Source organism: Falco punctatus (assembly GCF_963210335.1).
Source record: "Falco punctatus genome assembly, chromosome: 1".
Classification (NCBI taxonomy): domain Eukaryota; kingdom Metazoa; phylum Chordata; class Aves; order Falconiformes; family Falconidae; genus Falco; species Falco punctatus.
In genome coordinates this window covers 64,180,515-64,207,592 of record NC_137580.1, presented here as the reverse complement: position 1 = coordinate 64,207,592, position 27,078 = coordinate 64,180,515, and the positions used below count along the sequence as shown (strand labels likewise).

Below are 27,078 nucleotides of genomic sequence, written 5' to 3'. Positions count from 1 at the left end.
TTCAACAACATTTCATTCTTCTTTCTGCCCAGTACTGGTTACAATTCCAATTTTAGGTGAGACAATATCAGTTATTTGCTATGCTAGACACGGGGGTGACAAAGACTAATTTGTGGAGGAAAGCTAATGGCTTCAGATAGCCTCAGGTTGCCAGGATGTGACCCAAAGTTTGCTGACACTGATCATTACCCTGTGATTTAATGACCTTTGATTCAGACTCAAAGGCCAAAGGCATTCAGGCAACAGATTGAAAGATTTTAAGCAACTTTTAGTTTAAATGGCTAAACCTAAAGCAACAAGATACGCTTTCTTACCAAAAATGCAGCTGCTGTGGGACAAGATCAGAAAGGAGTAAGTGGTGCACAGAAGTCACACAAGGAATTGAGTTACTCCCTTATATTCATAATCTTCATAAAATGAGATGTTACACTACTCATCACAGTTTTCCACCTTCAGTTTCCATAATAAACCGGTTATAGAGGCCCTAGGGAGAACTGACCGGGCTCTACATGAAGAAAAACATCACATGTGAGAAACACTTATCTACAGTAAAGTCTTTGACTTATTCACAGTCTGGATCTCCACACTGCAAATTTTGTGAGCATGAGGTGATGGCGGGGATAAAGATGTAAATTTTGCCTCTCTTGCTGTACCACAGAAACCTTTTTATATCCTCTAAAGAATACCTTCTCCCAGCTACACTTGTTTCAGAAAAAAAAAATATATTAAATTAAACCCAACATTAAATTACCGTCATACTTTCCATGTTCCCCCACATTCCCTTCAGTCTGTGAATTTTACTCTTGCAAACTTCTCACTGGTACCCATTTAACTTTCCACCTACTTAAGTATTAATTGGAAGGGAAAATGGAAGGGAAAAATCTAATCTCCTCCTTAATTATATCTATCACCAGAATACCCAAATTTTCACACCAGAAGAATCACATCATTCCTGCTGTTTCTCTCACCTATGTTCAATGTGTCCAACATCTCCAAAAGATGCTCAGTGTTTTCCAAATTAGTGGAAAAGGAAGTTCTGAATTTGCCTCAGAAAATAAATAAAAATACACCTTTCTCACTCTAAGACTTGACATTCAGACCATGTGTGTTTAATTTATACCTTGTGTAGCCCAACAAGCTGTGCCATTCAGACGCCTGTCAGTAGAGCATGCTGCTGGCTGCTCTGCTTGTAGTTCATATAATGGGTTAGCTCAGACTTCAGATAAAAAAAAAAGACATGTTTTAATATTGCGGGAAAAAATACATTTTTTTGGAGTGAAAATTGAAAAATCTGGAGGTAATGAAACTGTTATAATAGAACAGAGAAAAAGGAATATACAGGGGTGCAAGGCATCCTTCTATATTCTTGAGAGCAAATTAAACTGTCTCCCCCCCTCCACCTCCTGCAACACTTTGGTTTTCACTGTGCTTGAGTGCAAGATCTTCAACAACTACAAAGCTTGTAGATGTCCAGCTTAAATATCAGATCTCATTCTGGGGTTACCTCACTTCCATGATTAATTAGGAGTGCAACTTTAAAATGGGCAGAGAAGTGACGCTCGAACATTCATATGACTGAATTTACACTTACTCATGGCAATGACTCTTCCATAACAACCTGTTCAGCTGGTAAGCTACCAAGTTATTTTTCTAAGTGGTATTCATACATGTCCATCAAATTATGTCCTTACTGACTTTGACAGCAAATGTGCAATAAAACACCCTGTGATTGGCTGACAAGTTCATAGGTGCCCAGGCTATAACAGACCCCAACTCCTTTCCTCTGCTGCATTTCAGAACTAATACCATTAACCAGAAGCACTGTGGCGACTTTTCCGATAAAGACAGCATGTGCGATTCAAAGACACACGGGAGCACTGCCTGTTGTATGTGGAGATAGGATTTTTAGAACCAACACAAGGCGTAAAGATAGAATGCATCAGTAAATAGAAGCATTTCAATATTTTAAGCCTGGCACCGGCGAGTGATGAGCTAGTTCAGGAAGTGACCAGCTAAACACTCAGAAGAGGGAAACAGAGGTAAACAGAGAAAAAATTACTTTTCACGCAAAGGCTCGTACTGGCAGAAGTTGGAGACATGAAGAAGTGTCCCACAGACACTAGAGGAAAGGACCAAGATAGCAGGAGCTGGCTTTTCACAAGAGCACGCTGGAAATTATTGATGGAGCAAGCAGTGATGGCATTCATACCATGGAGACCGTCTAACATTTATCTAACTTCTCATAAGAAAATCCATAGTGCTCCTGGTGACCACAGACTTTTAAACCAGTAGGTATTACAGGCACAAACAGCTGAAATCATCTTGTTAATTTAAATAAAACTCACCTTAGGTCCAAAAATGAACCACATTGCCATATATTTCACCGTGTCTCACAAAAAAATGTCCTTTTCCCCTCATCTCAGGCTACTTTCAAGTTTTCAAACACCAAAATTCCCCCCAGATCTCAGCACTTAGTTTTCTTCCCATTCTTGAAAACCATGCACACACCTATGCAGATAGCTCAGCCTCCATGATCACAAAGTACCCTAATAGCAGGTTATTTTAATTAAGGGTCTTTTCCAGCTGGCTGTTGTGTAGGTCCGTTCTCCCCACAAACACGCAGTGAAAGGAGACTGACAGGGGAAATACCACATCCTTAATTTCTGCCTCTGTGGATAAAGAACGAACAACCAAAGCTGGAAGTTTCAGCGAATACAAAAAAAAGGTTTTTTTGGTTGCAATGCCCAGGAAATTGTATGCCTTGGAAGAAAGGCAATTAGTCAGCAGGATACAAAGTAAAGAATCTTTGCTCAGAAATAATCATAATGGGTAGTTAGGTCTGGTGTTTTTTGTTTGGTTGGTTAGTCTTAATTATCGTTCCTAGCCCAAGCACACAAATCATTTATTTAACCAAATAAAACAAAGGATTCCTGGCTTCAGGTGGAAATCACTCATTACTGACCAAAGCACCAATAGCTGGGTTTAACTCCTTGGGAATGCTTGCCATTTTCGCTGGTGGGCCCCAGAGGACCAAAATCTCCTGGGAAAAGACAAAACACCCAGAAACCCAGAGCAAAAGAAAAGTGGAGAAGCCACACGTCCATTTGTTTAACAAAACACAGCACTGCTCTCAATGGGCTAACGCTGCTTCTCAACCGATAGGGAAGGCAGCAAGAAAACACACGCAGGGAAAGTCTGGAGGCCACATAATGGTCTTATAGCACTCCAGAAATAATTAAGAACTGTATTCTTGGGAAAAGTGGTCTCATTAAATTGCTTTCAGATTGCAATTTTCTCCCAGCTTCTCCCCCCTATTCCCCCTTCCACCAGCAATCTTGGAGCAATGAAAACATCAGTTTGCTTTCTAGTGCTTGCATTCTCTTAAAAATGTCATTATTCAATTATCTGTCTATTCACTGGCCCGAAGGTCCAGTGGAGCAGATATTGTGAGCCTTCATTTAATGTTTTTAAATGCACTTCAGTCCACTCGTGATACAATAAAACTTTATTGAATTCTGTTCCCACATCACACTTACCATCCCTCACTTTTATTGATATGTGAGCCCATCTATTCTTCTGTCAGCAATAATAGGAATATTTCTAGCAAAGAAATGACCTTTCCTTCCATCAATACAGTAATTGGGAAATGTGATTTCAGGTTCCATGTGTAAAAAGAAAAAAAGTCTTAAGAAAAGATGAACCATGCTCAAGTGTTGTTTTCCTTCCCCTTGTTAGCATTTAAGAAGCAGGAAAATCTCTGTAAGCACCAAAGATATTTGGTGCCTTCATAACATTTATTAGACCATTTACCCAGAGGAACAGAAAGAAAGGATGAATCATCTTTCCTCAGAAGCCACAAATATTTTTGCCTTGCGGGGAACAGCCCTTTGAATAGATCTCCCCAATATTAAAAGCTGATGGAAGACTTGTCGCCTGGGTGCAAGACAAGTTATCATCACAGTGGGCTATGCCATGCCTGGGCCACCTGTCTTGCTCCCTTCTGCTGCTGCCATCCTTTCCGTTAATGCAGCAACGGCCCTCGTTAAGCCCCCATCTTTTTTACACTTTGTCCTGCCCTCTACCTTAGATTTTCCAATTCTAGTAGAAAAACAGACTGTTTCTGGAGGACAACAGTGCACAAGTTATTCTGCGAACTCCAAAACCTAGAACCTAAGGGAACTGAGAGTTCAGAAAAAACTGAAGGTAGATTTCAACTCAGCTAGCTAAATCCTCTTCCTAGCACCATGCTGGATCCTTGGGAGCCTGAACAGCTGTCTCAAGGGGGAAATGAACAGAAAAAACACTTTGAAATACCTCCACACATTCAACTCACACCTTTTTTCAAAACTAAAGTAAAATCTAAATGCAGACAATCCTTGATTTTCAGTCAAAGCCAGTGGGGGGTAGTTGCTCACATGTTGGAAAATCTCCCCCTGTTCTGACTTGGGGTATCACCCATGAAGGGCAGCACTGTCGCTGTGGCTCACAGAGCTCCCATGCTCAGGAGAGCAAAGGCAAGGAGGCTTGTCAGCCCCAAGTGGATTGCTCTTTCTCTTCATCCATCTCGAAAATACATAAAGGGCTACTAAAACATGGATGGTTTACACATACTAAAGGCTGTGTTTCTATACGAAAAACCAACACGTTGGTTTGAATTTGTCAGATTACCAATACAAAAACTGGCTGCTTACAATGACAACTAGCTCAGCAGCTCTCCCTATCACCAAAGCTCTTGCAAAATTGGACTCTCTTGGTTGTCACCAGTCTCGTGTGTTGGCATTGGATATTGTTCATCTGCTTACTGTGCTGGCTCATGAGCAAAATGGGAAGTTCTTCAGCACATTACAAAGGTGAAGTAAGAAAAATTACAGTCCTACATGTACTGGCACCAGGACAACAGGACTGTACAAGCACCAGAAGAAGATACTGAGGTGTTTCTGCAATGGGAGAGTTGGCCTAGCTTCACAAACCACCTCCACCACTGCTATTCTCATTACCCATTTAATGCTGCTTTGTAAAGGGAGAAGGGGAGAGGGAAGGGATGCACTAGGAAACAACAGAGTACTGGATCAAAGGGACCCTCGCAGAGCAAGGTTTCTCATACTGACATACAGAGCAACACTGCCTAAAACGCAGTTTCAGACATCTCTCTGCAACGTGCCATGTATGCACAGCTCTAGCAATAGCAAACTACAGGTCTGGAGTAGCAAAAAATTAATAGAAAACCAGGGAAAAGCTGTCTTGGTCAGAAAGAAAATTCAATTTAAGAAAACTGGAGTAGTAATTTCAGTATTTTGGAAGAAAAGGGGTAGTCTTTAAGGCAGGTGTCAGAGGAATAAAGAGCACATGCCAAGGCCTGCTCTGACAAGGACAAAAATAATTTGGCAACTTCAGTGCAACTGAGGCCTGTCAATTTAGGCCCAGTATCTTTTAACCTGCTGAAATCATCAGTTTTTCACTTGGTTTTCATTGTCAGAGGGCAACAAACAAAGTCCAGAGATCCTTGGAATGACTGTCCATTTTTTCAGACAGTATCTGCCATCACATAAACTGACTACAGGATCAGCAAAACGAGGAGACAACTGGGCTGTCTGCATGATCATCTGTTTTCCTCCCCGCATGTCAAGTAACTGCAGCCTCATGAAACTCTCATTATCAGGAGTATCTGTACTGAACACACAGGAATGTGGTGCAGAGGGTAACACAGAGGACATTTTAAAATATATGAACTACTGAAGTTAGAAGAGGTTGGGTTTTCCCCCCCTCCTGACAAGAAAGGGGGATGCTTTCCTTTTGAAAATGAAATGAGTTGTTGGTGGAAAATTTAATAAATAAATAAAAGTTCAAGAGGAGTATGCTACCCAATGGAGTTTTAAATCTTCTGTAATTTTTCTCCAAGGGAGTGTATACACTAGCACTATATTGAGCATAAGCACCTAAGGTCAGCCCTAACAACATATGTTAAAGATGACTCCTAAACGCTGCTCTCTTGAGACACACACACACTGCCTTCTGCTGCTGAGCTAGCGCTTAGGTAAACTCTCTCTCTCCATCCATAAGGAATAATTTGAAACCATAAGGAGCAACTCATCCAACCAGACAAAGAAAGCTGGAATTGCACACAAGTACAAGTGCCTGCTGACATATTAATTCCTTTGTTACGCAGCTGCTGTCTTTCTTTAGGAGGTGGCCATATGGCAGACACCACCATTCACCAAGGGCTTGGTGCACAAAGCCACTGAGGAAATGTCAGCGGATAAGGAGGGGTTGTCCCCAGTAGCAACCAGCACCATGGAACCTGTAGAGCCCACTCCCCTCCCTCCAGTGAAGCATCACGCAAGGCAGCTGGGTGTGGGTAGCAATGCTAAGAAAGCTGGACCTGAAAGGACATGGGCAACAGCCCAAATTCAGCTAGACAGGCTGAAGCACGTGGGCTCAGTGACAAGGGGACTAACTGACCCACAGCAAATGGCAGAGGTATCACCAAGGGCATCAAAGGGGAAACAGATTTCATCCACCGGGGTAGCTTTGGTCCGACCATACCCTCGCTGAATTCCTTGTCCAGAGCTGACACCTTCCCCATCACCTGGATGGCCTTCACTCATGGGGCACTCCTGGGGCCCAGGCAAGGAACATCTGTACAGCTGAGCTGACCATTTTCAGAGGGCAGAAACGGAGGAAGTAACAAAGCCAGACAGAGACTGAGGTAGGGCAAGAATAAAAAGGAGCCCTAGGTTTCGCCCTCCACGTCTGCAGATGAAGGGACACACTTTGCCTGAACACAACCAGCTTCCCTGGAGCTACACTGAATAATAATAATTAAGGTTTGACCCAAAATTTCCTAGACAATACAGGAAAACAAGGGCGGAGATGGGACCCTATTTTACAATGTGCTTCCCCCTCATTTCCACCCCCATAACTGTACTAGCAGAGGCCCTATATTTGATTTATAAAGAAATTGAGGAAACAGCCAGCTAAACCACTAACTTAACTGTAAAGGCAGCATGACTTGTCATTATTGTTTTCCTCCCCACATTCAGTTCATTAAAATATACTCAATCCCTACTGTATGTTTGGTACTCAGCAGCCCCTCACAAGAGTTATTTTACATCTTGTACACAGGTCCGATTAACACCTCAGGGCATAATATTCACATATTACCTTTCTCACAAGACACCACTATTCCTCTTTGTTTTATATGCAACAAAGGCTACAGAGGCATACTATGTAATCACTATTGCTTTACCAGCTCAGTCTCAGAAGGGAGCAGCATACCTCATGCAAATCACAAATCACAAGGAAATACAACCTGCTATGATAAGTAGAAACCAATCTCCCCTTGCCCTCCCCACACACAGTGTTGTGTGTAAAATGAAAGATCTCATTTAGAGTGGAACAACTCCAAACCAGTAATTTGGTACGAGCCTGCTAGGGCAGACCCTAAGCCCTGATGTCATTCTTTCCATGAGTTTAATAGCTCACCCCATTAAAAATATTCCAGCACTGCATTTAGAAGCTTCACATTTTTGTTTAGAAAAATCAAATATGGTTATGCTGAGACCCCTGCCAGCAGACAGAGTCGCTCAGCAGAGAGGGTCTCCTTTGCTCAGAGAGGTGGTCTTAGCTGCATCCCTCAACTCGTGGTTTCACAAGCAAAACCTTGCACAACCTTTCCACATCGTAGTGGCAGACAGGTGCCCACCTCCTGCATGAGGGACAGGGACCACCCAAAGGATTGTAAATTCTTGCTTCCCCTCCAGACAGCATGTCTATCATTTGTCGGCCACATCTGCTCTCCAGCAGCCCATGCTCAAGGCAACAAAGAAGATGCTTTTAGTCCTCAAGCCAAATCCTGGGTTTCAGCAAACTGAAGTCTAATGCAACTCTGTAGCTGAAAAGCATCCATTGCTGTACCTGCTTTATTATTTTGAGAGCTGTGCTATGAGCACTGGCCTACACAAACTGAGAAACTAGAGATGGTGCTGCTATTCACTACTCAGCCTTTACGACTGCTAACAAAAAGTGCACTCCTACTATTACAGTTTTTATGTCTTTTTTGAGGTATGCCATTTTTGATAGTAGGACCATAACTGCACCTAACACATTTGGTTTCTACAGGAAGCAAAACCTGAGATATACTTAACTTTTTGTAGCTCTGACACTTCCCATTTGGCACATATTCTGTAATCCCAGATGACTGTCTGTCTACATGCAAAAATTTAGGCTAAATAGCTTGCCTGTAATTTGCCTTCATAATCTTAGAAGCTTATAAATTAGTATTTTCTATCATCAAACATCAAATTTCCCGAAACACTAGCTTTCTACCTCCTCAGTGATGCAATACTGTATTTAAGGCACTTATTAAATGTCACCAATTACATGGACGCATGCTGGTCAAAGTGCGCTGCTGTATGATTACAAGCATAAAACCCTGGAAAGAGAAACTATAAGCTAGCAATAGTGCTTCATTCTCCCGGTCTGCTTCCCAAATGTTTTCCAAAAGGAGATATGTCACTGTTACACTGTACTACATGGAAAACATGGGGCACTATTAGGATATTTTTAACATGAACACAAACCTTGCACAGAGGAAAATTTTTTATATCTTGCTAGCTCAGTCTCATATGATGCACCCGGTTTGTCACCAAGCATTTACTTGCCCTTGTGCAACAACAGACAAGCTCAAGGATGGCCTAGTCTCCACAATCAATCAGATCTCTACTAAAGAAACAAAGGCAAATATATCAAAATACATACTGTAAGGGACGCATTCATACTGCACTTCCAGGTACTTGTATGTCCCAGGGCAAGGGTCTGGAAACACATCAGGGCCCGCAACAACTGCACATTGGGTCCGATTACTGCATCTGAAAAACAAGAAAAAAGGGAGTCAGAAAACAGTCCAGACAGAAGGACAGGTCAAGAGGTTGAGCAGCAGCCCCCACAGTGTCAACAGGAGTGAACATGCAGAAGCCAGGACTTCAGCATCAGCTGGGGAAGCTCGACAGAGAGCGTGTAAAGGCTGACAGCAAATGCCGATGTCTTCATCAGCTTATTGCCACAAGTGAAGACATGGTGGCACAACCCCTTTCCCTCCAAGCAGTTCTTACAGCACTAGGAATTATTTTTTTAAAATGGATCTGAGAGGATGGTTTAAAACAAATAACAATAACAAAAAACAAATAATTACAGATATGTGGTCCTCTAAATCTTGAAACCCAAACTCCAACACAGTGATTTCAACTAACCTTAAATACCAGCATTCCCACAAAACAAAATGCAAAGACTAAACCGACAGCATTTGTGGCAAAAATAATCATTGTATATTTTATAGCAGGCATAATAAATACATTTTACAACATATTTATAAAGTATTCCCACAAAAACAGTCTTCTCAAATAATGTTTAATACAAAGACTAGAAACAGCAACCTTTGAGGGAAAAAATAATCACCCCATAAGGTGTCTAAAAACACATTAATTTTAATTTTAAGTGATTTTTTTAATTGTCAAGTGGTTTTTCACACAGAGCCAACACACATCAGTTATAAATGGCCAAGTTTTAGTTACTCATTCTGCCCAGCATGGATGCACCTACTGAGACAATGTATTTTTTCCAGAAGCAAACCTTGTTCTCACTGAAGAACTTGCCATACAAGTGCACAGAGAAGGAAGCGACCCTGTCCGCTGCAGCAAGCATCTTTCAGGTTAAGATTATGCATGCACACAGGTTGGGCTTTGCGAGATGCTTTCTCTGTGGCACATATGACTCACATCCATGGGTGACTGATTTTAGCATGTGTGGAATGCCAAATTACTCAGTTTACAGCAGTTTTACACAGAAGAATCCTCAGCTTCTTTGTTGGGGGGTGTGTGTATGTGTGTGAAGAGAGAGAAGTATAGTTAGCATTTGATTTTTATGCTTTTGCACGACAAAGAGACCTCCTAAGGGCTAGTTCATTGCATTTACTTTCTCTGAGATGCTGCATCCTCTGATGTGACATAAGACCCCTGACACTCCTGCTCTTCTAGCAGAAGCTGTGACATCCAGCACAGAACTCATTTAGGTCTGCAGTGGAAATGCTTCCTGTTTACCTGAGGCTACAGTTTGTCATCCTTAATGCAGATTTTATTTGAGCCCATAAATTAAAATTGATTCATTAGTGACTGCCTTAAGCTCCATACTTTCTTTAATTTTATGGAAAGATTAATAAGAGCTGATACGCTTGCTCATCAGGCTGTTTTGCTGGATAACACATAATCCAGAGGGCTGGGTTGTTCTCTTTTTTCCTAGCTGAAAGATGACAGTTATCACAGCAACTGACTAGTTTTATTATACACACAGAAGAACAGTTTAATTAACAAAAAAGGGTAACTATGTTGTCCTCACCCTTGCTACTTACACTTAGGTGGCTTGGCTGGGATATCACAGGTAGACTAGACCATGCAAGTGGGCAGTCTTCCAGGAGAGGCTTTGAACATCATCCAAACCTTCACTTTCAACAAAAATCGTTTACTGGGCTCAATGTGCCTTTCAAAAAGCAATTGCACTGGCCTAATCAATAGTCTCTCCGGCTGTAGCGACATTCCTGGCCACGTTATATAGAAGAGCAGCAATGGATCAAAGAGACGTTTCAAAAGCATGAGTCAGGATCAAAAATTGCGAGGAACTGGATGTGGGGGGGGAGGAACAGACATTTAGGGTTCATCTGCGTGTTTCTTCTTTCTTTCTATCTGTAAGTGTTTGGTTTGAATCACCACTTGACCAAGCGTTTCCTTGTGGTCAAAAACCAGAAGTGAAAACACACAACCCAGAAAGCTCCAGGTTCATAACCAGTATTTCAAAACTTGGTTTGGAAGTCGAAAGTCGTGAACACCAGCTTTAACCTCTCCAAATGCACGCTGACTTCCGAGATATCACCAAAGAGAGTAAAAACACCATGATACAAGGGGTCAAGTTGGGAATGCAGAGTCGTGGTACGGGCTTTTCCCCTAACTCTAGGCAGTCCTGAAGCCCCCTTGCACATCCCTGGGGATTGGAGGATGGCAAAGCACTGTGCCTACCAAGCACAGAAACTTCAATAGCAGGCAAAATCAAATCAACAGTATCACCTTGCGGGGGTAAACAACAGAAAAGCAGGTGAAAAAGTCCTAAATAAAAGCTCAAATAGTATGCCATGTCACCTCACACAATTTGCAAAAAAGGGCTCATACAAAACACCCCACCAAAACCTGAGAAACTCAGCCCCCTCTCTTTTTCACAGCCATTTCCTATGGGCAGCAGTCCTGAGTCTACACTTGGCATTTTTAGTTTCCTTTTATCACCCCAGGGTGAAACATGCAGGGTCCCATTCTAACACGCTAAGAGATGAGGGCAATATGGACTTAAAACCTTAGGAAAAAACCCTAATAACTGCTTAACCAACTACTACTGTCAGACATCAGTCTATGAAAATTTTAAGCAGAGAAAGAGGTAAAAAATACTCATCATTAAAGCTCTGGTCACTGTGCTTTTGCTCAAACTTTTTCTTCATTTTTACAACAGCTTCCTGGTCCCTTCAGTTTTTTTTTATTTCTTTCCCGACAGATTAAAGGCCCGGGTGACACTATGTGACACACAAGAAGTGACACAGAGAAGGGGATGTTTAAAAGAAAATGCATCTGTAGACTTGAAAACACAGGGGTGGGCAGTGGGGAAATATAATCTTGCTTTACTGCATTCCCAGCAAATCAGCCCATGAGCTCTTCTTTGTAAATTATGGGATTATACAATGAACCCTGGGATTTCTTGGTGCTTGGGTTTTAGTAATACTTGCTCCAAACTCCTGCAAGTTGCGAAGCTCGCTGCTGGGTGTTGACCTTTCCAGCCAATACAACAAGAATCCTTTGTTTTAATTATGGGTTGTTTTTCCTTTTCTTTTTTCCCTCCTTTCTTGAAGGAAGATCTTTACTAACTACTGGAGTTACAATTCGCAGTAAGAACCAGTGCTGCATCAGTTCATAAAACTGTCTCTTCTGTAGGTCGATTGCAGGAATACTACCCAAGTCCCTTAGCTGTATGCTAAAAACAGCAGCTCTACATCTTGCCAGACTCCCCTCCAAAATAGGGCAGAAACTGTTTGCATCATTGGGTCTAGCATAACTGTACTCCAAAAAACTACAGTCACCTTTTTTACAACCATCAATACCTCTTTTACTGTCTTTTGGCAAGCAGTATATTAGTTTATATAAATATATTTCCAACACTGATTCATCAGCTCCTTCAGATGAAACTACTTCCCTTGCCCCTGCATTACCCTCATGGCAAAACTTTCCCAAGCGAACCCTGGTGTCTTGGAATATGTTCTCATTCTCCATATGCTCTGACACCAAGAAAACAAGAGAGCTGTGGGAGAAATCTGTGAATTTGGGGGAACAAATACACAATTTTATGCATTTTAAAAAAGTAGCTTCAATTTTATGAGTTTGTACCATATTTTAAGGCAAATGTTCTGGAGACACAGAAGAATTAAAGGAGCCCCTCAAGTGGTTTTAGTTCCCTTTACTGCCATTTATCATTAAATCTGACGAGAAATTTATCACCATCCTGTTGTTTGGGGTTGGTTTGTTTTATCTGGAAATCCTTATTTCTAACTGTAATCACTCCTCTCTGTTGCTCCCTGAAGTGCGAGGTGGGCACATGAAGATACAGCTTGCTTCTCAGAGACCCTGCACGTCTCAGGCCACCTCCATAACTGGTGCAAGGATTCATGGACACTTTGCCGGGACCAAGAGCATCCACACAGCTCTTCAGAAATAACTCACCATGCTGCCACAGCATTCAGGCTAGCAAGGCAAAAAGCCTGCTGCATCTTCCATTTCGCAAGACATGGAAACTGTGACTTGCCAGTGCCCAGGTTTCCTTTGAAAATGCTTATGTTGGTGCAAAGGGCAATGAAAAGGTCAGTATGTCACATCCACTTGCCAAGGTGCAGATGCCTACCAAGACCAACGAAGAGATCAGAAACCAAAGCATAACCCAAGATCTGTATTTTCACCCCAACTTGAAAGACTGATGGAAATATATATTCCTGTAGTTCAGGAAAAGAGAATAACTCAAAACCCTCCTAAAAATCAGTCTGAGATACTCAGCAGTCTTTAAGAACCCAGCATCTCATAAACAGAAGTTCACATTATTCACTTATATGTTTTGGTGAGGAAAAATTACCCCCTGGGAAAATTATAAATTGTCCCAGTCATAAGAAAAAAAAGAGAGAAAAAGAAAGAAAGAAGAAGAAAGAAAGGGGGTTTCTTTTTGCCTTCTTTCTAGCTATATTTATTCCCACCACTTATTAATGTACCTGTTCTGTCTTTCAGATGAGGAAAAATATTTATCCTAGAAGAGAAGTGTCAATCCAGTGTAACACAGACACTGTAACAGCATGGATTATTCTTTCAGAACTTCTCCCAGTTCCAGTGGAAAATGACTTTCAAGAGTTTTAATGTGAAACAGTAATAATAATTCATGTGGCATTTGTTTTGCATTTATAGCAGTGGGACTGAAGGAAGCATTTGAGTTCAGAAGCAGCTGCAGGGCTCAATGCTGCTTGCAACTCCCAGTTCAGACTTAAAAGAAAAAAAAACAAAACAAAACCCACCACTAAAACTTCATTTCCCTTGAGCAAACTTCCATTCCTTCTCCCTGGCAACATTTTTATGATTTTTAAGTGACAAGGTTGTTTTGTGATAGTAAGGCAGAAACACTTTAAGACAGAAACAGCTCCTTATTCCTGCTCCAATATCTTTGCTTTCTTCCAATGCTGACATTTCTGATATATTTAACAAGAGAAAAGAAAAAAAAAAGAATAATAGTTTGGCAGGTGATGTTTATTTTAGGCCTTTCCACAAACGTTAATAGCACAGACATGTTGACAGCATCAGGCTAGATATGTCTGTGGTGATACGTTTGCCAGAAGAAAAATGCAAAGGCAGCACAAAATAAAAGATCAATCCCAAACAACAGCCTTTCAGCATCAGTCATTGCAGGTGCAATACCAGTAAGAAGACAAGAAAAACAGGTGCCGAAACCAAGGGGGCAGGCACCCATCATACTAGGGTCAGCAGGAGTAAAGCAACCAGAAATCCGTGCAGAAGTCCACAACAAGCCTAGAGGCTCAAACATCCATTTCAGCCCAACACAACCTCTTTCTCCTCACCCTTATACTCCAGAGACAAGCACTTCTGAGGTGGAGCAAGGCTTTCTGCGACACCAGGGCGGGGAGCTCCTGCAAACAGGGCGTACTGGAAAACACTACAAACAGGGAAGTCACCCATGCCCTCTGAATTCACAAGCAGATGGTCAGAGTCCAGGGTTAGGCTCTTAAATACCCTGAGGATCAGAAAATTTCAGGCTACACGTCTGTGAACTTGGACTTGTACGGAGAGCACTGTGCTGCCATTTCCATCCCTTGCTGCTGCTGCTGACAAACCCTGCTCAGAGCTGGCGCTACCCTCCACCTACAGCAACCTATAACAAGGGTTTCTTAATGCCCACACGTGCAGACCAAGCTGCCTCACCTGCCTTCATGAGCACCAGTCACCAAAAGCAAAGATATTCTTTCCCTCTGCCCTCAACGGAAACACTTACTTTACACAGACGCTATTTTATTTTTTTTTTTTGCAATGACAGACACGGCAGCCATCGTGTGCCTAGACACACTACTATAGCCAAGACATCAGTATCTAAGCCTCTTTCTCAAGGTCTATTATACTTCTCTAATGGTTTTACAGTAAGAGACAGACTTAATTCATTATCCTTCATGGTAACGCTGCAAGACATCCTTTTTCCATCTCTGGAACACAAAAATCTCTTCTCTGGATGACTGCTTTAAGAAAGAGGCTGTCACAGCAAATAAGTCAGCCAGGAGTGTGTTCTCCCTTGTCAATATGTGATATTTCCAAATCAACCCTTTAGGAAGGGCCAAGGAAAAAAAAATGCCCTGGAGAAAGTAAACAGGAAGAAAAGAGAAATTTCACTTGTAAGTGGAGTTAATGTGATGCCTTGCAAATAAGAAGAAAAAAAGCAAGCAGAGAAGGAAGGCAGTGGAAGGTGGAGAGGGGAGAACAGAACTGCAAGCCCCAAGAAAAGCCTTTGGTTCACCACATTTGCTTTCAATAATGCAGTACACAAGAGCAAACCTAAATCTTCACCTGTTTAGCTTCCAGAAACAATGAATTCCTCAACAGAATCTTTTTCTGCCTCTGCAAAACCTTAAAAGCAAAGGATCTAATGACAAGGAGATGAAAATCCAGTCTCTCTAAATGTTTTCTTCATTATGAATGGGCCTTTTTATTGATCTTTCAGAGCACAGAGAAGCTGGCTTTCCAACCTCTGCTGCGATATAATTATCTGCAGTGTTTAATGCTAGTATGGGTGATTCCCACTACATACTGCATTTTGTTGTTTTGTTGATGAGTTTTAATTATCTATCCAGGTGCTAGAGCTGTCAGATGGGCTGCTGCTTATGTGATCAAACTAATACAAGGAGAGGCAAAGCACACTAATTGCAGCCTCACCAAGTGCCTTTGTGGAGATATGCCAATGAGATACATTTAAACTGCTGTGATTATTGTAAAATATTATTATGTTTGATGAGAAAAAATAGTCCTTTTTCTATAGCCTCAAACAATTTTGTTCCTCTGATTATTACTCTACATTGAGAAAAGCAAAACTGAGGAAAAACAAACCACCAAAACCACAGCCAGCCAAACAGCAGAAAATTCCTGCAGAGCCGAACTGAATCAGAGTTGTAAAGGTCACCAATGGGATTACTTTCATATATTATGGAGAGCCTGGGAGCAAGACGGAAAACAGGTACTGGAAATAATTTAAGTATTAGTTTTACATAAGGGAAAAAAAAGTAATTATGCTTTTTCAACTTATTGATAAGGCCCTTAAAATTTAACAGGAGCATTAAACAGCAAATTCATAAGATTTTACAGATTTAATGGCAATTTGGGGCACCCCTTTAAATGGTGCATCTGCTCCCCTGCCAGGGACTCCCCAGCTTAGGAATCTGAGGTCTCGGACAGGACTTGCCAGTAGGTGTGCTGCCTCATCATCACCCTCCAAGGAGGGTCTCCCCCAAGCAATGAAAGGTTTGTCCTCTGTGCTTCATCATGTAATGCCTCACATTTTATAGTTTCCTTGGATTTCTTTCTGTCCCATCTCTTTGTGATTAACAGAGTGAGAAGGGGAGATGAAACCCCCAAAGGCAACGAACGTCTAACCCAACAGGAAAACCTGCCAAGAACCATGTACTAATGTGCCTGGCTACAGCATCCCTGCAGCAAAGGCAACCTGAATGCAAGGCTAGCGAAAGAAACATTCAATGTTAGTGCAAGAACAACAAAGCGCCATTCTGTCCAAGCCACTGGGTATATTTTGACAAAAGCTTTGGGTCACCATGGAAAACAGATCTGCACTGAGCACGTCTGAAGCAGTCACAGTGCTGCATCAGCTGCGGTTCCAAGCAAGGGCAGGTTTGCAATATAGACTAATGTCTTTCATTGGATGCTGGTCTGTAGGGCTGAAAACCAAACTAGGCAAGCCTTAAGGCTGTAAAGTAGACCTTTTAAAGGACTACATCTGCCTTTTTACAGGTATTCTACTTCTTCCAACTCCATAAACTTCTGTAGCACACTAATAAAAATCCACTTTACAAAACACTGACAGGATATCTGGAGAGGAGAGTAAACACCTGAAGTAAATCAACCAATAAAAGGCTTCATCAGTTTAGCCAGAGTTAACGCTACTTAAAATAACTGCGAACAGAAAACAATTTGGCTTTTAGTTTGGATTATGAGTTCAAATTAAATGCTAGATGAGGTCAAGGCTGAATTTCAGCTGGTGTTCCACATTGTCTTCACTGCCACTTTAACAAGAGTCATTGCAAGTTAAAGCCCATTTTTTCTTCTTTAGTACAGCTACCGAGAGCTAGGATAGCCAGGGGAAGTGGCGAAGGATTATATTCTTTAGAACAGCTCTGAAGTGCTTTCAGACCATCAGTCTACTATTGCCTACCTATCCACCGAGTCGGCAGCACAGGGAGCCCATGCCATGCTGCACGTCAAGGTGCTGCAGCCGTGTAGCAGCACAAAGGTGTGAACTTGGCGCTCAGCACTGGCAAAGCAAAAAGCAAATCTGAATGTGAGCACGTAGAAGCCTTTTAAAAATACTAACAAAAGATAATTCTGTCCTGTTGTTAAAGCAAAATCCAGTATTACTCCCACTGCATCCCCCTTCAGTAACTGTCAGGTTTTCTTGAAGGACAAGGAATTACACAGCCCGTAATAACCACAGTGCTGCCGTTTACTGTCACCAACCAATGCCCCTGTCCCAACCACTGACTGATTCCTGCAAAAGGAAAAACTGAGATTAGAGAGTATTGTCTGTAAAAGGGCTAAAGTAATCTGTATTCATGGGTTGGTAGGTTTAATGTATTAGCCTTTCACCTCTGCGAACAGGGTTAAAGAAGGGTTTTGGGCCAAAATAATTTGTACTGCTCTCCATCTCAAATTTGACATAATAATTGAATGACTCAATGAAACAAAAATGCATACATCCAAACAGCACAGGAGGTCGAAGCTGGGCAACTCCCTGATGAACTCAGGAGTGAATCGAAGGCAGCCATGCAGCACTGTTTCTAAAACCCAGAGCAACCTCTCCCTTCATCACTCTTACCGATGACATGACACCAAGGTGATTTTTAAGTACAGGTCCATAGATTTTAGTTAAGAAACAATCACCCCTCAGCCTCTTGATGGGGGGGGGGGGCGCGCGGGGGGAAGCTTCCCAACTGAGTCAGATTTAGGATCAACATGTGACAGGTTATGCCTTTAGCATCATTGCTAAATCAGTTCAGACAAAAAGGTAATACTGCCAAGTAAAACAAACAGCCTGCCAGGGTTGTATGCTGTTAATACAGCACCTGTTTATGGTGCCTGATTTTGTATAGCACCTTGTGCAAAGGAGTCTTGGCCCCTGTCTGTCTCAGGCATTAAATCAGTACAAATATTAATCAGAAACAAACCAAACTTTCTCAAAAAATAATCCTGAAATGAGCTAAATATGTTTTTGATATTCAAAAGCCTGTGGTGGGTTTTTTGGTTTTGTTTTGTTTGGTTTTTTTTTTCCCAACGTAGCCAACTCTGCCTCTCTGATCTTCAGCCCAAAGCTTGAATATAGGCAGCCTGCACTTTGATTCTAAGCTCAAGAGAAAGCACAGCCTCACAAAACCTTCATGTGCTTCCCAGCCCGGCACTGCCCAACCCAAGCATACACAAAAGCAAATGGTAGGGGGGCAGGAAGCCTATTCTTAAATATATTACTGGAAACATCCATTGTGAAATTCCTCAAAATGTCTAAACACAGCCCTGAACTTTCTGTGGCTGCATGCAGCAACATGGAGGGACTGGAGGGATGCATTTTTGAGAACACCTGTCCAGCAGCTCCCCTGAGGCTTTCTCATGCTGTGCTCAGCACTAAGCTGGGGAAAGTCAGGGATCAGACTCTGCTGCCTGCCCTCCCACCACCCCATTCCCTCCTTGCTTCTTCTTCCAGGGGTAGTTTTCAGCATATCTATCTATCTAACTATCTCAGTTTTCAGCTATATACACCCACCAGCTCTTTTCCTGCTCCACCCTATCTGGTCATCATCCTGAAAGGGACACTACTTGCTCATCACATATCTTATCTGCCTTTAAAATACATGATTAAAATACATACAGATTTAGCTAAAAAGACTATGCTGAAAAAAAGTTTGATAGGAAAATGGCTTCTGAACACCTGTGGGACAACTGCCAGGAACCGAGCAACTGGGCTTCTGCAAAACTTCAAGTCTTTTTTGTGAGATGCAGAAACTACTTTGTTAGTGGAGGATTGACGATTTCATGCTACAGAGCCTGCCTAATGCTGTACTCACAGAATTAAACTCGCTGTATGCAAGAAAGTTTCCTTTGAGGAAGCTAAACTCAAAGACCAAGTTTTCCGGAAAGGCTATGCCTCCCACTGGAGCTGAATTTTTCCAGAGCTTGGTTCTTGGAGGAACTACAAAAAGGCGCAGCTGCTGAGCATGGCCAGGGACTCCTGTGTTCTCATGGACAGCAGTGAAGCTGCTGGCTATTAAGCATTTTTCAGGCAGCAGGCTGTGTTATGGAGTGCGTAACCGCTTTAGTAATCCAACCCAGACAGCTCTGCAGAAAAACACCCTGCCTGCCTGGGATTTCACAGGAGCCTTAGGTGGAGCAGAAACTGGGAAATCCACATTCCAGAGCATGGAGCATTTCTCCAGCAAGTCAACTTTAAAATATGTGACTGATGCTGCTCAGACATACTAGCTGAAGTCCAGGGAGATAGATGAAAGGGTAAAGATGCAGAATAAATTCATCAGATGTCTCCATAAATCATTTCTATAGTTCACATTTGTTCTCTGCCTTTCATTACTTACATTTCTAAAGCCACTGGGTGCCTTGGTGCAGTAGATCTAATAAAAAGGAAGATAAAGTTTAACATCCCTTTTTGAAACATATTAAAATGATGTAGCTTTCTTCTGAATGTTAATGGCAAGCATTACAAGAAACATACTGTCTCAAAACAATTCACTGGGGCTGGGAACGAAAGCAGAGTCCCACTGCAGCCTGGAAATTCAGTCCTCATCTTCACTCCCCCACACCCATCTCCACTCCCCCACCTGGTAGAAAAGATCTTATTTCTGATCCTAATGTTTTGGCAGTCTTAAGTTTGTCACCAAATCCTGACCTTGCTTTGTGCAGACCCTCTGACTCAGGGTCAAAATTCCATACTCGAGGAGAGGAGAAAATATTTTTGGAGACTGGCATTTTGGAAAAGAATCTAAGCTGTGTGACAGCTGTTTGGAGATGTGGCATGCCAGAGGGGTCCCAGCGGAGCATACAGTATTACACACACGCACATGTACAGAAAATCATTAAAGTTTCTGTCTCTAAAGTTTCACATTTAATGAAAGAAAGCAAGAGAGAGATCTGGAGAACTCTTGGGCTATATTAACAACTAGTGATACTCCCTTTGCCAAGAGCACAGGCCTGGGAAGCTCACCGACAGGGATGGGGAGGACCCACAAAAACAACAGCAGGTCCAAGCGGTGTGGCAAGGGGGAGCGGTAAGAGCTGTCCTGCCCTCTCCCCACCATGACCCTGGGCCGGTCAGGAATTGAGCAGAGAACCTGCTCTTGCGGCTGGAGTTGTTCTACAACAGAGGCAAGGACTTTTGTAACAGAGTTTAATCTGTCGCAGGTTAAACAAAACAAATGACTGCACAAGTGAGCAATTACAGAGCGTTCCACAGCCAGCGCTCAGAAAGCCTTGCCATTGATTAATTAGGTTCTGAGGGCCAAGGCTAACCTCACAGTCCCCTGAGAAAGAGACCACTTAGCCCCTTTAAAAAACAAACAACAACAACAAAATTAAGATTTTTCAGTATTCTTATTTAATACTTGAGCATTAGTTAAACAGCTGCTAAAGTATTTGAACAGTTACTTGGGACTGACCTACATTCAGCTGTATCGCTTTATTACATTCAGGAGAAACTTAATTAAGCTTCTGTTCCTTAATAAAAGCAAATAAAATCCTCCATTTTATGACAAGGAGCTGCACTGCTACAGCCATGTAAAGCTTTCAAATTTGTCAGCAGTTTCCCAAGAGAGTGTGGCTCCCACTATCACATTCCTCCTCTTTGCATTTGAGAGATAACAAGCTACAGGGTATTTTTATGCATTAATGCTCCTCAAGGCAGGCTAGCTCACTCTGCTAGCCACCACCAAGGTGGAGAAGACTGTAGCCTGTGATACCCACCCTGTTATCTTATGAGACCTACTGTACCTGTGCAATATGGTCTGCTCCCAGTCACATCATGGGCTAGGTCATGAGTACTTCAGCCCTGCCAGGAGGAATGCATCAACTATTCACTTCATGGCAAGAAGTAAAAGAGTAACCTGTGCCTTGAAAAAAAACACAAACGAAACAACCAAACCACATCCTGCTGGCCATATAGTTGCACTTACCCATGGGCCTGATCCACACCCCACTGAATTCAGGGGGTGAATGGTCATTTACAGGCACCACTAACCATTAACAGGGTTAATGAGCTACGTAGTGGCAGCATACAATAAAGGATGCTCCCGTTTTAAGAAAATACACAAGAGTTTCACCAGCTCATGTCACCAAAGCGACCCCCCAAATCACCTACCCAAAGCCTCCCATGAATATTAACATTTTAAAATGCTGTTAATGAAAAGAACCACCCCATACATGTGACCCACACTCGGCTACACTCACCACCGTAACTGTGCCGGACCTCTCTACAGGATTATTCAGCCACATGTTACATGCTCATCACCCTCCTCCCTAAAACACTCATCTTGGCCTCCTTGTCTCCTGCCCACAAACAGCTCCCCTGCTCTGACTTATCAGAGATCCATTTTGGGGGAGAAATCTGTCCCCAGCCTTGTACAACTAATGAAAGCAAGTGCTTAAAATGTAAACAGCTAGACAAAAACACTCACCAGCTGCCCAGATCCTCTAGATTTTCGTTGAAGTGACTACAGATACTCAGACAAACCCTTGAAGCTTTGGTGAGGTAATAGGATTTTTTTTTCTACATGAGTGAGAAAACCCAAACACTGTTCCTTGCTGAGCAGAGACCATTGGTGGGCAGCCCTTCCAGCACCGGCATCATGGTCAGAAAATTACTTCTGAACACCCAACAGCTCCTCCCATGTTTCCCAGTCAAGAGATAATTTTCCAACTGGCTTTCAGTCCTGCTGAGCCCTGTGCTGAATGCTTGAGACCATGAAGCTGCTACTGGACTTTTTGCCAAATCCAATTCCATATGTGCCTTGATGACATCTATATTTATAAAGCTCCCTATTCTCTCAAGAGGATGAAGAGACAGGTGCAGAGGTGAGAGTCATGCACCAAAGAACAATTCCCCCAGCCTCATGACACAGGAGTCCTTGTACCAGCTCAACAACTCACAGAAATTAACTGTTAAAAATGCTACAACACCTCCCAGGCTTAAAAAAAAAAACAAACCCAAACAAAAAAACACAAAAAACCCAAAAACAACAAAAAAACCCCACACAAAACCCCAACCAACCAAAAAAACCCCAACCACAAAACACAACAAAAACCAAAAACAACACCACCACAAAAATTCCCCACCACCACCACTTAAGTCCTGCACCCCATCAGGGCCATTAGTGCTGAGCACAGTGGCCTGATGATGCCTTGTCCCTTGGGCCTTCTTTATTCCTACTCTCTGAAGGACCACAGATATTGTTCAGGATCTGAAAAAGTTGGATTTAATTCCGTGGATGGCTGTAAACCTTTAGTTCCCATCCTGTAGCAGAACAGCCTTACAATCAAGTCCAATCTCTTCTCTGCAACGGGCTCCGCTTTTTCTGAATAATTAAGGAAGCATTTGGGTAGGGGCTGAAAATGGCATCCTCACTTTCTAGTATATGTTGGACTGTTAGAATAAAGTATCAGGCAGGCTCTGCTGCTATCTGTCTCTATGAATATTTGATTAATTAACATATAAGCAAGAGCAGCAATGGAAAAAATGATGCATTCAGTTCTATGTAATGCTGTTACAATTGTGATGACTTAAAATCCTGCAATACTTTGGTAGGCCATTTTACAGCCTGGCTGTAATAAGGAGCTGTGGTGAATGGTATCTCAGGTGCTGGAGAGTAAGCAGCTAGGGGTGAAGACAGACACCTCACGTCAGCTTTGGGGTTAAAGAAACTCTCCGTATACTCACTACTGCCAACCCTGAAGGCAGTAAAAATAGTGGGTGACTATCAGTATTTTATTTGCTTTGTTAGTGTAAATAAGACTAGCTTAAGTCACAGGCTGCATCTAAATTCTTCCTCCCTTTTTTCAGTGCATCTATGGAAAGTAAATTCTTTTTCAAATGTTGAGAAAACGATGCTTTCCCTTATGTCAGTCAGTGCCTTTAACAGCATTCATCTCATTCCAGGCTTTTTGAAGCTTTGTGTATAGAAAACCAGTGCCCCTCAGTATACTGAATTAGCCAGTACAGGCATCTGGACAGCGCTGAGGAACAGTTTAGTGCAAACAAATTGACAGGCAAACTGTAAAATACTGACCAATGAGGAAATTCTCTATGTGTCCCAACCACCCTCATCCTATCAGTCACTCCCCGAAACCGGGCAGCCTGGGCAAGAGAAGCTTCAGGTTTCCAGCTAACAGTGATCTACCTGCTAGTGCCAGGGGATCGGGTTTGATTCTGTGGCCTCTGCCTTTACGAATACTCTTAACAACTCTCTCAAAAAGCCAGCAAGCCTCATCTCACTTACTCTGACATGACTGAGTAAATAAATAATGCTATTTATGCACTGCAAACCGTTTGTCAACCCATTTGTCATTTCCAATCTTTCATTGCTCATGCAGTAAAAATATGTGGGATTTTATTCAAACCTCCCTTGCAGGTGTGATGAATGCTTTATTTATACAACAGCATTTCATCTCGCAGAACTGTTACTATGCATATGCAGCCCTTTAAGTCCCTGTGTGGCGTAAGCAGAAGGTGTAAAGAGAGATGAAAACAAGAGGCAGTGCTGTAATTATAGCCAAGGGGGTAATCATGGATGGCTCAGCTAAAACTGGAGAATGTGTGCCAGAGGAAAGTTACCACTTCAGAAGTGTTCAGTCCCCATCAGCAGGCAAGGTGAAAAACATGGACCCATTTTCAAAGACCTCTTAAAGGTCAGCATTACACTGTCAATCCCCGCTCAGCTTATCAGAGTACTCATGGCATCAGTATCCACTGTATATAGCGAGCACATTATTTCCAGGCAAATCATCTCCCATTGACATCCCCCAATTTGAATTTCAGTCCAGGACTGAAAAACCTGGAAGCAGACGCTGCTGCAAATAACTACAATTTTGCAAGACATGAATAAATTCCTTCGGGCAGTGTCTTCTAGTGGCCAGATCAGACAGGGAGCAGCAAAAGGGCTTCTACTGTAATTTCTACTGCAAGGCAGAGTGACCTTGGAGGCAGCACCTGTGCTCTTCTGCAAAATGGGAAGAATGATAGTGAACTCCCTGCAAAGTCTTTTGAGATTCACAGATAGAAAAAAATATTACTTTTATTACTATTCATTGATGCGTGAAGTCTGCTACACAAACCTGCTGAGACCTACGGCATCTCCTCAAGAAGTAAAGCACCACTGGGATGAAGGGCAGCAGAACTTGTCCCTTGTTTCTACTTTGCATCACTGACACCACAGTAAGACTTGAGTTTCATTCACTCATGCCATGGAACACATCAAATGCTTCCCTGGCTTACAGAAGCCTCACAACCATTTGACTCAAGCCAGTTTGCGGTAAAAAGAGTAAAGGATCAGTCCCAAATGGATCCCTGTCTCTTGGAAGGCACATCCCTTGCAGTTTTTACCATGAGGGCAAAACATCGTCAGCTCCAGCATGATCTTCCTGGAAGCTCCTGGTTGCCTCTGATAAATCTGCAAGAGCTACCATCAATTTTCATATTTCTGAGGGTGTGGGGTAAAGAAAAGGTGAGAGGAGCAGCTGTGGACCAGTTTCAGGTACCTTGATATCAAACCTCTCTTTCTTCCACTTTTTTTAAAAAAATTCAAGGGGAGGGTGGGATTCACAAAGAACTATGTAAACAGACATCAGACTTATGTTTATTGCCTAAGCAAAAGAAGATTAGAATTGACAAATGGAGAGGTTTTTGGAGACACAGATGCTACAATCATTTTAATATAATTTGGATTTCCAAATCAGTAATTACTCTATCACATATTTATAATTTTGTAGATGCTACTAGAAATGCTGATGTCTTTTTCTATGCATAGTAATGAGCAACAACAAGGGCTGTTAATATAAAGCCTGTAATGTTTGTATTCATATGTAAATAGGTTATGTAAACGTTTTAGACATTTTTCACTAAAACACTGAGTTCTAATCTAAGTGGCTCCATTCCTAAAGTAGAAAAATTGCACTCTACATAGAAATTGTTTACTAGTCTGTCAGCAAAGCCGCCAAAGCAGTGAGCTGAATTTATAGGGGCATTTACATCTCTCCATTAGATGTGATATTAGAGTAATTGGAAACTTATAAATGTGCAGACAGATACTGGTTGATATTTAGAAAGTCGCTTGCACGTACATGGTGGCATACACATTCAGCACACATGCACCTTCTGCATATACATATGCACAAGCACAGGAACCTTTTTGGGAGACTGAGGAAAGCAGTAGTGTTTGATTTAATTAAACTAATTTAGTTAAGCTGATACAAACCCCTGGTTAAGAGTGACAGAATCAGTTTCTGTCCTGTTCTTCCTGCTAATTGACTTATGATAAAACTAAATAAGGCATATTAAAACACCAACACATGTCTCCAAGCAGGAGTAAATTACACAAACATGAAACCACAGCTTTAGCTGACTCCAAACAATGCTAGGGTTGGGAAAGGGGTGGGGTGGGGGGTGGGGAAGGGGGGGTAGTGGGCTAAATTACACTAAGGCCGCCCTTTGTACCTAAGAATGTTACCGTCTTCCTTCCGACCCCTTCCGCTCACGCATGCATAACCCTGGCCTTCATGTGTCCCACCTGGTGCACGGACAGCTCAAATAAGTGGTCCCTGGGTCTTATGCAAGCCATTTCTAACTCAGCTGGAGCACAGACACACCACCATGGTACTGTTCCTTACAGGACCTGATGTGCCTATGGATGCAAAACCCTGGGACTCTCTGCTCTTTGAACACCGTATGACTAACGTGCATTACCTTCAGTGAGATCCACTCTCTACTCTATGATGCAGAGAATCACATCTTGAGACTTTTTCCTTGGTGTCTTTAACAAATCATATCCAGCCTCTCATCTCCTTCTCTTCTCCTCAAAGGTATGTATTTGAAAAGATGGTTTTGTGCCATTAAAGGCTTTAGAAAGACAGCTCAGAGACCCCTATGTCTCCACTACAGCACAAGTCCCAGTTGTATAGGAGACAACCGACGTATTCTCTTCATAATAGATGTTCTTCTCTCATAAGCAAAAATTAAATGGAAATGACAACAAGGGAGCAAACATACTGCTGTTGCTCCAGCAACTCTCAGCATCTTCTACCATCCTAGGGGCAGTATTTTCAAGATCTGTTCAGTCCTTCACTTTTTATGAGGCTGCCCAAAGCTGCCAGAGGTAGCTACTGGCATTTTGACCTTTCTCTCTTGTGCCTTCTCTGCTCATCCTTCCTCACCGCTTCCCCTCTGCTCTACTTCAAAGCACTCTCACACTGTTCCTGGAATAGTATTAACACCTAAATAGTCAAGGTACATTTACATCTCATGCAATCATAGCTTTACTCATCCTGTCCCCTTAACTGCTGCCTTCAACCAATGCAAAGTAACAGCAGCAATGCCACAAAACAAAAGGGAGACAGCCTGACATCCATACCAAGTAGCTGAATTATTGCCATTTCCCTGGTGAGCTGCAGCGATGTGGGATGACCTCTGGCAAACAAGGCAGTTTTCACCAGATACAGGAAGAAAAAAAAGAAAAAAAAAGAGGCAGATAGCTCTACTGAAAAAGCCAGGCCACAAGTGTAGACTCTGTTATGCCCATGCCAACAACAGTTACTTACACAAGTAAAATTGAGAGGACTACCGACTAGGTGAGTAAATCCATGTCCACTTTGTTTCCAAGGGAAGAAATTCACCCTGGCAAGATTCTGTTTGTACACTGGAATAGCAGTATTGATTTCAGCAGTTATTCCAATCCCCCAGTACTAGAACACTGCAGTGAATCAAACCTGCTGTGGTTTTGCCCCTGCTACCTTTGTGCTAAGAACTACTGGGATGCCCAGTGCTTTGAAACTCGCTCATAGACTGCTTTCAGGTTTTATTCCCTTTTAAAGGGGACACTCTTGGATATGATAAATGGTCAGCACTTTCTTGTGATGATGTAAGTGTCAAAAGCTGGTTGCATCTAAAAAAACCCATGGAACTGAAAGA

General features: G+C 42.3%; 1 protein-coding gene across 9 annotated transcripts in view; it reads right to left on the bottom strand.

The window, feature by feature from the left end:
- Positions 1-27,078, bottom strand: part of ADGRL3 (adhesion G protein-coupled receptor L3) — a 359,731-nt gene that overhangs the window by 236,713 nt on the left and 95,940 nt on the right. For all 9 annotated transcript variants that reach the window (XM_080378662.1, XM_080378666.1, XM_080378664.1 and 6 more), the window contains one exon: positions 8,758-8,867. In XM_080378662.1, the coding sequence (XP_080234788.1) occupies positions 8,758-8,867 (110 nt within the window). The remainder of the gene's footprint in view (positions 1-8,757; positions 8,868-27,078) is intronic.